The 14,326-nt window shown below is 41.9% G+C and overlaps 1 protein-coding gene and 2 long non-coding RNA genes across 4 annotated transcripts in view; 2 read left to right on the forward strand and 1 right to left on the reverse strand.

The window, feature by feature from the left end:
* Positions 1–7,005, reverse strand: part of LOC118388040 (E3 ubiquitin-protein ligase rnf213-alpha-like) — a 102,455-nt gene extending 95,450 nt beyond the window's left edge. The window contains exons 1-3 of one of the 2 annotated variants that reach the window (XM_052525022.1): positions 6,751–7,003; positions 377–913; positions 90–221 (exon numbers count right to left, since the gene is read on the reverse strand). In XM_052525022.1, the coding sequence (XP_052380982.1) occupies positions 90–221; positions 377–760 (516 nt within the window). In that variant the 5' untranslated portion in view covers positions 761–913; positions 6,751–7,003. Of the gene's footprint in view, positions 1–89; positions 222–376; positions 914–6,750 lie in introns of both variants that reach the window. The other variant, XM_052525023.1, reaches the window with a different exon arrangement.
* Positions 7,006–7,617: 612 nt separating this feature from the next.
* On the forward strand, positions 7,618–8,889 carry LOC127931894 (uncharacterized). The gene is made up of 2 exons (XR_008143381.1): positions 7,618–8,113; positions 8,258–8,889. It is a non-coding gene; the product is annotated as an uncharacterized LOC127931894 (long non-coding RNA).
* A 4,812-nt stretch (positions 8,890–13,701) lies between these two features.
* Positions 13,702–14,326, forward strand: LOC127931698 (uncharacterized). The gene is made up of 3 exons (XR_008142431.1): positions 13,702–13,925; positions 14,024–14,144; positions 14,211–14,326. It is a non-coding gene; the product is annotated as an uncharacterized LOC127931698 (long non-coding RNA).

The raw sequence follows: 14,326 nt of genomic DNA on the forward strand, positions 1-14,326 counted from the left end.
CCCATGAAAAATTGTATTGGGTCCATTAGTTTAAAAATAGTTCAAACAGCAAAATCATCTTTAAAAATAAAATCAAGTAGCTACGATACCTCAGATCCAACTATTGTGTTGTCCTTTGGTTCCATCTTAAAATCTGGACTTGTTGGTGAAAAGGAGGCAGACTGCTCAATCTCCATAGGCTCCACTTCCGGTGGGTCAACACTGGAACCTATGGTCTCGGGCTGTTCAGTGAAGTAAAAAAAAACAAACAACGTAACACTCAAATACCTCAACAAGAAACCAAAACGGCCACGGATGGCCCTCACTATATAACTGAAAATTACATATTTATACTTGATCAATCAAAATCCTCTTAAAATCAAAACACCTACGATACCTTTTGAGAACCAAAACAGATATCCTCAACAACAGCAGTAGTTTGCGCAGAGTCCTGGTCTTTTAGGTCGGGTTGCCTATTCTGGTTCACAATCTGCTCTTCAGCATTCTGGTCCAAGGTTGCCATATTTTTCTTTCTTTTAGTTTTTTTAGCCTTTTGACCAGCGATCTTTGTTCCTTTCTCTGAAACGGACTGATGAGAGGAGCTAGAGAGCTTGTCCCCTGAGTCTGGTATAACGGCAGTAGTGGCATTCGCAGCTGACTTGAATGTCTGTTTCGTAGGTGATTGAAGAAGATTACTCTGCCCAATGTGCTTGTCACCTTGCTCCACTGTCAACGGTGTCTCTGCCTCTGACAAGGTTTGTGGATTTATGTTGTCAGACATGTTTAAAGATGATCTGACTGTACAGGCTAATTCATCAGTTAATCAAGCAGGATAGACACGTGATGAAGTTGCTGAGCGGTTTCATCCTGTTTACGAGGGTTCATCAGAACAAAGATGCAGACTTCTTTACCATGTTTCTTCTTTTTTTTTTATCTGATAGAGCAAAAGAAAATAAGAGAACACAACATGTTGAATATAACTACTGTTCCCTGAAGGAAAGGAAATAGGTACAACGCACTATGGGGGGTCGCACCCCTGCTAGTTGTCTGAAGAACGTTTAAATCACGCCTGACAAGGACAAAGAAACTGCGCCTCAAAAGGTGATACAAATCAAGGGGTGCAGCGTCATTCCCTCAAGGACACTCCTCTCTCCACCATACTGAACACTACTAACCTACCCCAAACCAGCAAAGGGATCAAACCCTGGTATGTAGTGACGCCTCAAGCACTGATGCTGTGCCTTAGACCGCTGCGCCACTCGAGAGGCCCATCCAAACCAGGTTTTAATACACAAATTCTACTCTATGGTCTTTGACTATTATTTAAACCCTTTTAATGCCCTTTTTTTCTCTTCCTGGTGGTTTATTTGGGGAGGCATTCTAGTCGCTGCAGTTACGTTTCGAAGCTAAGAAAAAGTAAGACGAGGCGTTGCAAGTTATCCTTTCGCGTAGGTCCTTTGCGTAAAGTTTGTGGCATTCACCACAAGCACCACATTAAGAGGGAGAGAACAGAGTCCCTCCTTGTCGTTTGAGTGAGAGAACACCATCAGGCATTATATATAGAGTAAGCTCTCCACATCCCCGTATCGATCTACTACACCTCTCATATCTCCAGATAAAGTCCTGCCCATGGGAGCCCCGTGCCGAAGCAGAGGGTCTCACCACAGAGACAGGGCCTGTAGGTAAGACGGTGAAACCTGAAGCACTCCGTTTAGGTGGTTAGATGGTGGTTAGGTGCGTCGTGTCCAGGCACCTGGCTTAGAACCCAACGCAGGAGAGGGAGAAAAAAAACGTGACCATGGGGATTATCATACCCAACAGACCCAGTGGGGGGAAAAACGCTGTAACCCGGCTGGAAACAGGACAGATGGCTTTTAAATACAGACATCCTCTGTAGAAACAGTTTATAATTTAAACTGTGTGTGAAATAATAGCACAGGTGTATTCAACACCACTCGTTTCCCTGGTAGCGCCGCTACCGCCAATCAATCGCTGTTAGAGCCGATTTGGACATATTTGTATAAAAGACCGAACATATGGAGCTCCATGTATATTTGTGTAAATATATTAAATATTAATGTAAATGATTAAATATTAGGTACGTACCTTTATGATTTATATTTACCCGATTGAGATATATTAATTTGTTGTTAGTGTAACTCGGCCATTTGGCCCCCCCTCTTGCCTATTCATTGTATTGTGGTAAGTGTGTTAGGATAAAGGCAGGAAGTTGGGCCTTCGGGAGGGGGAGTCCTTGCTAGATGCGGGAGCGGAATAGTTTTTTGACCATACAGACATACAGACATGTCATAATATGTATTTTCCATATCAAGTATTTTGTGCTTTAAGTTGATTGGAGAATCATTTATTTGTTAGATATAAGAAGAATAAACATTTTTGTTGGACCATATCCCTGGATGTCATGGAATGTTTGGCCGTTTGGAAACCTTGAGTGTGGACTGTATGCGTACCAAACAACCCCGCTTCAGGCTTGGGCAGTGGCTATGGTAAAGACAAAAGGAAGCCACTACAATCGCCTACGGAGACCATAACCCGCCGAACTAGACACCTTATAGGGACTAGTGTGAGTGCACGTCACGTCCAGAATCGGCGACGACCACCCAGCAAAGAGACATTTGTTTCTTGGAGTTGGTGTTCCCTTTATGGACAGAGAGTGAGTTGCCCTTTTGAAAATGCTTATTTACCTCCACCACTCTTAACACAACGTGTCTGAATATGGAGGTGAACTAATTGTATTACTTTAATACTGGGGGGAAAAAAACAAGACCGCTTGAACCCTGTGGAACTAGGGGTAAAAGAGGGGCTACAGTCAATGGTGATGCACTGTTTTCACAGTAAACTTTTGTGGAGGGCAGAACAGGTGTCTCGACCCTGTGTCAACACCCCCTGAGCTAGGTTACCCGAGCTAGGTGCCAGGTGGCCCCAAAATCATGCTTGTTCTAAGTAGACTGGGGCTGCATCTGCATCTGCGGCGTAGGTCGGACAGGCACAGACCTGTGTGCCTCTTAGTCTCTTGGGGCTCCACAAGATGAACTGCAGACGGACGCAAAGGACCTACGCGAAAGGATAACTTGCAACGCCTCGTCTTACTTTTTCTTAGCTTCGAAACGTAACTGCAGCGACTAGAATGCCGCCCCAAATAACCCACCAGGAGAGATCGGCTCATCCAGGTAGAGTTGCTGGTCCTCCTCCGACATCGCAGAGAGAATGTTAGCTAGAGATGGCGCTGGGCCACTGCTGTAGCGATCATGCTATTCCTGAGTGTGCGCACGGTGATAGACTTGTAGCATGGTGACCGAGCTCAGCGACCGGGGAGCTTGTCCCTCAGCACAGTACAATCTGTCCAGTTTGAGAAGTGACACTGCCCAGAAGGGAATCCACCTCGTCATCCTCCGAACGCAGACCCCTCATGCTGCAGAGGGTAGCAGAAACAATGTCTGAGAATCCACCTCGTCGTCCTCCGAACGCAGATCCCTCAAGCTGCAGAGGGTAGCAGAAACATCAGCTGACTCGTTGTCACGAAGATCGGAGGCTACTAACTCCATGTAGTCTGACCATATACAGTTGAAGTTGGAAGTTTACATACATTTAAACTCAGTTTCACAATTCCTGACATTATATCCTAGTAAAAATTCCCTGTCTTAGGTCCGTTAGGATCACCACTTTATTTTAAGAATGTGAAATGTCAGAATAATAGTAGAGAGAATTATTTATTTCTTACATCACATTCCCAGTGGGTCAGAAGTTTACATACACTCAATTAATATTTGGTAGCGTTGCCTTTAAATTGTTTAACTTGGATCAAACGTTTCGGGTAGCCTCCCACAAGCTTCCCACAATAAGTTGGGTGACTTTTGGCCCATTCCTCCTGACAGAGCTGGTGTAACTGAGTCAGGTTTGTAGGCTTCCTTGCTCGCACATGCTTTTTCAGTTCTGCCCACAAATGTTCTATTGGATTGAGATCAGGGCTTTGTGATGGCCACTCCAATACCTTGACTTGGTTGTCCTTAAGCCATTTTGCCACAACTTTGGAAGTATGCTTGGGGTCATTGTCCATTTGAAAGACCCGTTTGCAACCAAGCTTTAACTTCCTGACTGATGTCTTGAGATGTTGCTTCAATATATGCACATAATTTTTCCCACCTCATGATGCCATCTATTTTGTGAAGTGCACCAGTCCCTCCTGCACCCCCACAACATGATGCTGCCACCCCCATGCTTCACGGATTGGGATGGTTTTCTTCCGCTTGCAAGCCTCCCCCTTTTTCCTCCAAACATAATGGTGGTCATTATGGCCAAACAGTTCAATTTTTGTTTCATCAGACCAGAGGACATTTTTCCAAAAGGTATGATCTTTGTCCCAATGTGCAGTTGCAAACCGTAGTCTGGCTTTTTTATGGTGGTTTGGGAGCAGTGGCTTCTTCCTTGCTGATCAGCCTTTCAGGTTATGTCGATATAGGACTTGTTTTACTGTGGAGACAGAACCCGTCTCCTTCCTGAGCGGTATGGCAGCTGCGTGGTCCCATGGTGTTTATACTTGCGTACTACTGTTTGTACAGATGAATGTGGTACCTTCAGGCGTTTGGAAATTGCTCCCAAGGATGAACCAGACTTGTGGAGATCTACAATTTATTTTCTGAAGTCTTGGAGTTTGATTTTCCTATGACGTCAAGCAAAGAGGCACTGAGTTTGAAGGTAGGCCTTGAAATACATCCACAGGTACTCCTCCAATTGGCTCAAATGATGTCAATTAGCCTATCAGAAGCTTCTAAAGCCATGACATAATTTTCTGGAATTTTCCAAGCGGTTTAAAGGCACAGTCAACTTAGTGTATGTAAACTTCTGACCCACTGGAATTGTGATACGGTGAATTCTAAGTGAAATAATCTGTCTGTAAACAATTGTTGGAAGAATTGTGTCATGCACAAAGTAGATGTCCTAACCGACTTGCCAAAACTATAGTTTGTTTAACAAGAGTGGTTGAAAAGTGAGTTTTAATGACTCCAACCTAAGTGTATGTAAACTTCCTGACTTCAAATGTAGTCTTAACTCAAATGTAGTCCTAACTCTGTCGAGGCTGCACCCTGATTCTTGAGAGGGCGGGGCCTCCCATGGGGCACAGTCTCATTGGCCTCAGATGGTCAGACGTGAATGAAAGGTTATTCAGATGAGTTAGCGAGGACGCGACTCCCCCCATAGCTGTGTTGTGAACTGCCTGAAAGGGAAGCAATGGTTATTATAGCACTGTAACTCATTACCAAATGTGACTGAGAACAAGAACCAACTTTGTGTGTGTGTGTGTGTGTGTGTCTTTTGTGCGTGTGTTTGAATGTGGGAAGCGTTTGTACTTTCACTCTGCCAAAACAGTACACAATTACAGCCACTCACCCTTCCAGATAACTTGAAACAGTCGCTTACCAAGAAACAGTTTGGACTTAAATCTGCTCGAGAATATATGGCAAGATCAGAAAATGGTTGTCTAGCCATGATCCCCAACAGAATCATTTTGAAAATAATAAAATGGGCCAATAGTGCACAATACAGGTGTGCAAATATCTGAGATTTAGCCAAGAAAGGTCTAACACGTGGGGTAACTCAGTGGGGCGGCAGGGTAGCCTAGTGGTTAGAGTGTTGGACTAGTAACCGAAAGCTGACAAGGTACAAATCTGTCGTTCTGCCCCTGAACAGGCAGTTAACCCACTGTTCCCAGGCCGCCATTGAAAATAAGAATTGGTTCTTAACTGACTTGCCTTGTTAAATAAAGGTAAAAAAAAAATCTAATTCAAGGTATATTAGTGTTTTATTTTTCATTCATCTTTAAAAAGGTTCATTTTTCTTCCACTTTATTTTTGTAGAGATCATTTACAACAAAAAAATTACAATTTAACAAAATGTTAATCCCACATTGTAACAATAAAATGTTAATCCCACATTGTAACAATAAAATGTTAATCCCACATTGTAACAATAAAATGTTAAGACATTCAAGTGTGGTGTAGATCTTCTATAAACACTTAATTTGCTGTGAATGATCAACTACGTGCCAACAATTAATGCCCTACAACTTTCAGTTTCACATTCCAATGTTTCATGTTGCATGCAGTTGGTGGTGTTGACAAAATTAAGGACGGAAGAGTGAATATCAAATGGTAAAAATAACACTGAGGCAAAGGCCTATTTCACAAAAACATTGTTTTAATAGCGTCCACTTTTACAAATGTAGCCTATATAAATCGGATGTATCTTTTTTTTTTTTTCGAGGGGGGTAGACTTGATACATGTATTTAACTAGGCAAATCAGTTAAGAACACATTCTTATTTACAATGACGACCTACTGGGGAACAGTGGATTAACTGCCTTGTTCAGGGACAGAAAGACATGTTTTACCTTGTCAGAGCTCCAGGATTCGATCTAGCAACCTTTTGGTTACTGGCCCAACGCTCTAACTACCAGGCTAACTGCCTTCGGATTTTAGCTGCCACATTGGTATATAGTATTAATTAATTAAAGCAATTTAAGGTCTAGCAACCTTGCCAGCACTAAAATAATTAAGACAAGCTACTCTAACTTGATTGATTGCCTGAAATGGCTTGGTATCTAGTTGGGAGATCGGGAACATATCTAGCTGGCTAGCTGAAACCAACATCAGAAAACTACTAGGTGGATAAAAACAAAACAAATGTCGTATTTATTCATCAAGAAGCAATATATTGGCTACATAGCTTGATCAAATTAATTGACACACGTACCTCCTGCGAGTCGCGCCTGTCACCGGCAGCTAAAATGAAATCAGACTGTGTGTCACTCGACTTTCTCTCCTCCACTGACGTCGCACATCTTTGCTCCGTCGCCCAAATGGAAGGAACCACTTACCAAGGAAAATAGTGTGTCCTCCGCCTCTTGGGTCCTGTTGGAAAGAAAACCCTTTAATTTTAGAAATTAGATGAAGCGACTCAGGGCGTTATTGTCATATTATGTTGGAAAAGGGTTTTACTTTCGAAATGAGATTAAAACCTCGTAAGGATCCGCCCCTTTTTTTCAAAGTTTCGCCTAAAATGATATACACACATCTAACTACCTGCAGTTCAGGACCCGAAGCAAGGATATGCATATTCTTCAAATTAAATTAAATGTTATTTGTCATATACGCCCGAATACAATTTGTGTAGACCTTACAGTGAAATGCTTACTTTACGATTCCCGGGACCACCCATACGTAGAATGTATGCACACATGACTGTAAGTCGCTTTGGATAAAAGCGTCTGCTAAATGGCATATATTATTATTATTATTACAAGCCCTTAACCAACAATGCAGTTAAGAAAATACCTATAAAACAAAGTAAGAGATAAGAATAACAAATTATTAAAGAGCAGTAGTAAATAACAATAGCGGGGCACTGGTGTCGAGGTAATTATGTACATTTAGGTAGAGTTATTAAAGTGACTATGCATAGATAATGTACTGCCTTGCATACGTGTAACAGGGTTATATTGGTGATTCCCCTTGCCACTTTATTGTTAAGCAAATGGGTTTTTGGTTTGAGTTTGTCTTGTCTTCGCCTACTCACATGGCATCTTATTGGCTGGTTTGCGTCGCTTGCTTACGAGGGGGGATGTTCCAGTTAGAATCGTCCCAGTGAACAAGCACCAAACCAGCGGTAAGTTGTTGGTTGCAAAGCACCGTACGTCAAAAGTGATTTTTATCCTCTCAAGTGACGATTTAAATGTACAATTTATATAAAATTGTTTGTAAATGTTATTCGAACATCACACATAAGATGCAGCGGTTTTTGGAGAATATTTGTTGTGCATTTTGTTGTAAAGAATTCCCGCCAGTACTAACTAGCAACTTACTGTGTCTGGTGTGGGGGGTCATATATTTTGTACAGTGCGTGAGTGCAGAGTTGGATGGTGAGACGAGCATTGCATGACGTGCAATTTTGTGCCGTTCCTATCAGGTACATTGTTAAAGATATTATATTGTATATTGCAATTGTATTATATTGGTAACTACCCCAGTGAACAAGCACCAAACCAGCGTGCCTGAGTGCAGAGTTGGATGGTGAGACGAGCATTGCATGACGTGCAATTTTGTGCCGTTCCTATCAGGTACATTGTTAAAGATATTATATTGCAATTGTATTATATTGGTAACTACCCCAGTGAACAAGCACCAAACCAGCGTGCCTGAGTGCAGAGTTGGATGGTGAGACGAGCATTGCATGACGTGCAATTTTGTGCCGTTCCTATCAGAATAAATCTACATGACTGGTGCTACATGTTGGAGTTCAGTGTCGATGACTGATTGTACACAACGCAAGAAGAGTACTGTTACATACGCACTACCCTCTGTACTGCCTTGCGGGCGGAGGTGCGCAGTTGCCATACCGTGCAGTGATGCACCACGCTCTCGATGGTGCAGCTGTAAAACCTTTTGAGGATCAAATGTGCCTAATTGGTTTACTAATACATGTTGAAGTTAATAACTGTGCTCTCTCCTCAAACAATAGCATGGTATTATTTCACTGTAATAGCTACTGTAAATTGGACAGTGTAGTTAGATTAACAAGAATTTAAGCGTTCTGACAATATCAGATATGCCTATGTCCTGGGAAATGTTCTTGTTACTCACCTCATACTAATCACATTAGCCTACGTTAGCTCAACCGTCCTACTGGGGACCCACCGATCCTGTAGAGGTTTTAAGCTAAATTTGTTGTGAATGATCTGCTGTGCTGTCAGAATCTGTGTTTTTGCCAAGACTCCATACAAATGTACAGAGATGTGGCCACTTGATTTAATGTAATTTTCCTTTCTTAAAAGTTTGTAAATACAAAATGTCATCCATATAACCTATAAATAAAAGGAACATGAAATGTACTTGATTTCTGTCTCAATTGCATTGTTAGCAATGTTCATTTTTATATTTCACCTTTATTTAACCAGGTAGGCAAGTTGAGAACAAGTTCTCATTTACAATTGCGACCTGGCCAAGATAAAGCTAATCTAGGAAATATGTTTTTCATCTGGTCACAAAAGTGTTTGATACCGTACCATTAATTCCATCCCAGCCATTACAATGAGCCCATCCTATTGGTCCTCTCACCAGCCTCCTCTGGCCTATATACCGTTACAAATGTAGCCTACAAATGTGTACCATGATGCAACACACACATACTAATTGACTATACCCATCAATAAAGGGTAGGCATACTCACCAATTAATCAATTCAGAATGATTAAATTAATATTGACAAGGGCTTGCATTATGACGGGCTCGAACAGGCACAGAAAGGAGTTCGCATCAATCCATCATCCAGTAAAATGCCAAAGGTGCGCTAGATTTAGTTGGCCACGGTTTCCGTTTTTCAACCAATCCAAGCTTGGGGAGCCAAGTCAGTGCACATTGAGATGATCCAAATCAGGGTATTATGTCGTGTTGGAAAAATTGTTTTATTTTTGAAATGAGATGATGAAGCAAAAGTTGCCTATTTCTATTAATGATTTACAGGGTGCTAACAGGTTCTAGGTTTTTAGCCCATGGACTCTGTACAGAGTGGGTGAAAAATGCGCTTTGGTGATGCATATTAACTTCCTATTGTTATAAAAAAATATATTTTACCAAGACAAATATGATTATTCGTGTTCTGAATCAGTCAGTGAGGTCTTTTAACATATAATTTAACATTATATCCAAAAAGGTTGGATTGCGTAGCCTAATACATCGGATAATAATCATTGAGCTGTTGACAGCAGAGCAGGTTTATATTTTGTAGTCATTTAGCAGATGTTCTTTTCCAGAGTGATTTACAGGAGCAATTAGGGTTAAATGCCCTGCTCAGGGGCACAGATTTTTTTCTCACCTAGTCGGCAAGATGATTCAAACCAGTGACCTTTTGGTTACTAGCGCAACGCTCTTAAAGGCTTTTTTTTTTATTTTTAGGATTTTACATTTTGTGGTCGGTTGTCCTCAAAGTTGTTTCCGCTGGTTGCAAAAAGCTAAATTAGCATGACACGAGCTGAATTAAATGTAAAAGGCTTTGAAAATAAAAGCCTTGGTATGTGCTTGTGTTTGTGAGAAATCTTTGAAAAATAACGGGAATTTTAAAAGGAATTTCGTCTGTGGTTTGAAGTCAAATACAAATCTATTATTCCTGGTCATTCGACTTGTGTTTAAACAGTGAAATCTGATTTATTTGCCCTCAAGTGGTCTGTAGACCGTCATTTGGCTTACCTTCGTTGCTAGCTAGCTACTCTGTCGACAGTACAACTACATGTGGTTAGCGAACCAGCGTGTTAATGGTTTACAAACAAATGAGTAAATGTACTACAAAGCTGAACAGACACCTAGTTGACTGACGTGACTAGCCAAAAAGGACGCGTTTTGAAAGTTGAATCATCTTATCCTTTGAGGCTTTAAATGTGTTCTTACACTATGATTTATCACATTCAAAGCAACCGGGGAAACCGGAAGCAGCAGCACCACCAATCAGCTTACACCACTGTGCATACACCCATTGTTACTATGACAACTAGCATAGCCATGTCTGCAAATGACCGCTTCCTGAACACACACACACACACACATGTTTGGACAGTCAGATAGCACAGTTACATGCACAAAATAATCAGATTCTTCCCCAATAATCCTGTTGACATGGACACATCTGAAATCAGGCTACCCCGATGACACTCTGATAAATGCAGAAAATCTACAATCAAAATAAACATTCTACCGCAGTGACCATGTTATTTGAGTGAATGCGGCACATTGGGGATGTGTGAAACGTACTCCTCAGCCTGAAGTGTCCTGTTTGCATCGTCTCATCAAATCAAATCACATTTTATTGTTCACATACACATATTTAGCAGATGTTATTGTGGGTGTAGCAAAATGATTGTGTTCCTAGATCCAACAGTGCAGAAGTATCTAACAATTCACATTAAAATGTAAAATAATGTAATTAATACAGAAATATTAGGATGAGCAATGTCGTGGTGGCACTGACTAAAATACAGTAAAATAGAATACAGTATATCCATATGAGATGGGTAAAGCACTATGTAAACATTATTAAAGTGACTAGTGTTCCATTATTGAAGTGGCCAGTGAGGAGGGGGGGTAGCAGAAACCAAGATTGAACTCTTCGGCCTGAATGCAGAGTGTCACGTCTGGAGGAAACCTGGCACCATCCCTACGGTGAAGGATGGTGGTGGCAGCATCATGTTGAGGGGATATTTTTCAGCGGCAGGGACTGGGAGACTAGTCAGGATCGAGGGAAAGATGCAAAGTACAGAGATCATTGATGAAAATCTGCTCTGGACCTCAGACTGGGGTGAAGATACACCTTCCAACAGGACAATGACCCTAAGTACACAGCCAAGACAACGCAAGGGTGGCTTCGGGACAAGTCTCGGAATGTCCTTGAGTGGCCCAGCCAGAGGCCGGACTTGAACCCGATCGAACATAACAGTGCAGTGAAGCTCCCCATCCAAAGTGACAGAGCGTGAGAAGATCTGCAGAGAAGAATGGGAGAAACTCCCCCAAAATTAGAGGTGTGCCAAGCTTGTAGCATTATACTCATGTGAAAACACCACCACCATCCACACAAACAAACACTCATATTTAACGTGTATTCAATATTTCCAGTTTAATCAATACACCCTTTTGGTTAACCCCACCCAGCCTTAGAGGCTTTAGATCAAGTTCAACAGGGGCTAGACTTTGGGTATTGAGCCAGCCAAACAGGATATCACACACACACACACACACACACACACACACACACACACACACACACACACACACACACACACACACGTTCCATTTGACAATGATTGAAGATGTGTATTGAATCTGCCTCATTTATAAACGATCGAATGTGCTAAAAGACAATCATTGTAAAAGTATTTGTCGTCATTAAGAAATCACCGGCTCAGTTTTTCCAGAATGGTTTTAATTCATGATTGGTGTCAACGTTTAAAAAGCTGAAAAATACAGCGACGTACATACAGTTACAAATAACTTATAGCAAAAATATTCACAGGTGAGTGGTTGTCATTTTTTCACAGTCACTACAGACACCAGAAAACTTTGTACACAAAATACATGCAAAATACATATTACATAACTACGTTTTATTTTGATTTTGACAAAACAGAAAATCTGGCCGATACAAGTATCAAATAAAATTAAAATATTTTAAAAAATCACCAGAAGAAGAAAGCAGACTAAATAAAGTGTCAACAACATGATAGCAACCCCCCAAAAAAGTGACTTCAAATGTTTTTATGTACATGACACAAATACATGTATGCTCAATGTATGCATCTGGCATCTGAGGAGAAAAGTCTACAGTAATATGTGTAATTTGAGAATGCTGTTGCAATGCTAATACATGCTACACAAACGGTTAACCCCACCCAGCCTTAGCGGCTTTAGATCAAGTTCAACAGGGGCTAGACTTTGGGTATTGAGCCAGCCAAACAGGATATCACACTCACACACACTCACACACACACACACACACACACACACACGTTCCATTTGACAATGATTGAAGATGTGTATTGAATCTGCTTCATTATAATGATCCATCAAATTGTATTGATTTTATTGAAACAAAATACCCTCTGCACACGCAGAGAAACAGTGATGTGTTTTAGCATTTCTGGTGTTCAGGTGTTTCAACCAAGTAGAAATCAAATACTGGATGTACATCTCTAAACATTCAATTGGGGTGTCCCCCCCCTCTAATCCTTCATTTGGGGTGCCCCCCCCCTATTCCTTCATTTGGGTTGCCCCCTAATCCTTCATTTGGGTTGCCCCCTAATCCTTCATTTGGGTTGCCCCCCTATTCCTTCATTTGGGTTGCCCCCTAATCCTTCATTTGGGTTGCCCCCCTATTCCTTCATTTGGGTTGCCCCCCTAATCCTTCATTTGGGTTGCCCCCCTAATCCTTCATTTGGGTTGCCCCCCTAATCCTTCAAATACAAAACATTTGTATCATTGCCACACACACACACACACACACACTCTCCAAATCCCTCACCGACCTATGTTTCAACGTAAAGTAATAATAAATTACATGTGCAACTTGCAGACATGTACAATATGACAACGTCATGACGACAACAGTATAAAACAAGTGTTTTCCATTGAGCTGGCAGAATAAGAACTGTAAAGTCTGTAAAAGCAATGCAAGTCAATTGTAACTCAGTTTGTGTAAAGCGCATAACGCTCACATTAATGGACATTTCAATATGCACGTGAAACAATTACAATCTGAAACTTGGACGGTAATTGTAGCAACTACACAGATAATTCTAAGTCCAACATTACATTTATTTTGGTTTCACAAAAAAAAAAGAAAGAAGGGGATTTAGATAAAAGTGGATCCATGGGAACACAATAGCATTGAGGCATTACTACACCAAACACCTACACGCAAACTGTCAAAAATAAAAGGAAACACTCGAGTAAATGAGGGATAGAAAGTATACTGGTGTTTCCACACAGCTGTGGTTTTCTGAGTTAATTGTAATAGTAGAATGCACAAGGTGCCATTTGGAAGTTGGGTAGTGCATCGTCAGATCCTCTTGTCATGTCAGTCAATGCATACCTTAGAGCAGCGTTTCCCATCATGCTTAGGGTCATGTTGAAAGAGGGGGTCTCCAAGGAGAACAGGGGGGTGAAATAGGGGGTCTACTAGGAGAACAGGGGGTTGAAAGAGGGGGTCTCCAAGGAGAACAAGGGGTTGAAAGAGGGGGTCTCCAAGGAGAACAGGGGGATGAAATAGGGGGTCTCCTAGGAGAACAAGGGCTTGAAAGAGGGGGTCTCCTAGGAGAACAGGGGGTTGAAAGAGGGGGTCTACTAGGAGAACAGGGGGGTGAAATAGGGGGTCTCCTAGGAGAACAGGAGGTTGAAAGAGGGGTCTCCTAGGAGAACAGGGGGATGAAAGAGGGGGTCTACTAGGAGAACAGGGGGGTGAAATAGGGGGTCTCCTAGGAGAACAGGAGGTTGAAAGAGGGGGTCTCCTAGGAGAACAGGAGGGTGAAAGAGGGGGTCTACTAGGAGAACAGGAGGGTGAAAGAGGGGGTCTACTAGGAGAACAGGGGGTTGAAAGAGGGGGTCTACTAGGTGAACAGGAGGGTGAAAGAGGGGGTCTACTAGGAGAACAGGAGGGTGAAAGAGGGGGTCTACTAGGAGAACAGGGGGTTGAAAGAGGGGGTCTACTAGGAGAACAGGGGGTTGAAAGAGGGGGTCTACTAGGTGAACCTGTCTTTGTTCAGAATGCAGTTCTTCATAAAAAAGAAAAAAAA

Source organism: Oncorhynchus keta, chromosome 9, assembly GCF_023373465.1.
Source record: "Oncorhynchus keta strain PuntledgeMale-10-30-2019 chromosome 9, Oket_V2, whole genome shotgun sequence".
In the NCBI taxonomy this organism is placed as follows: Eukaryota; Metazoa; Chordata; class Actinopteri; order Salmoniformes; family Salmonidae; genus Oncorhynchus; species Oncorhynchus keta.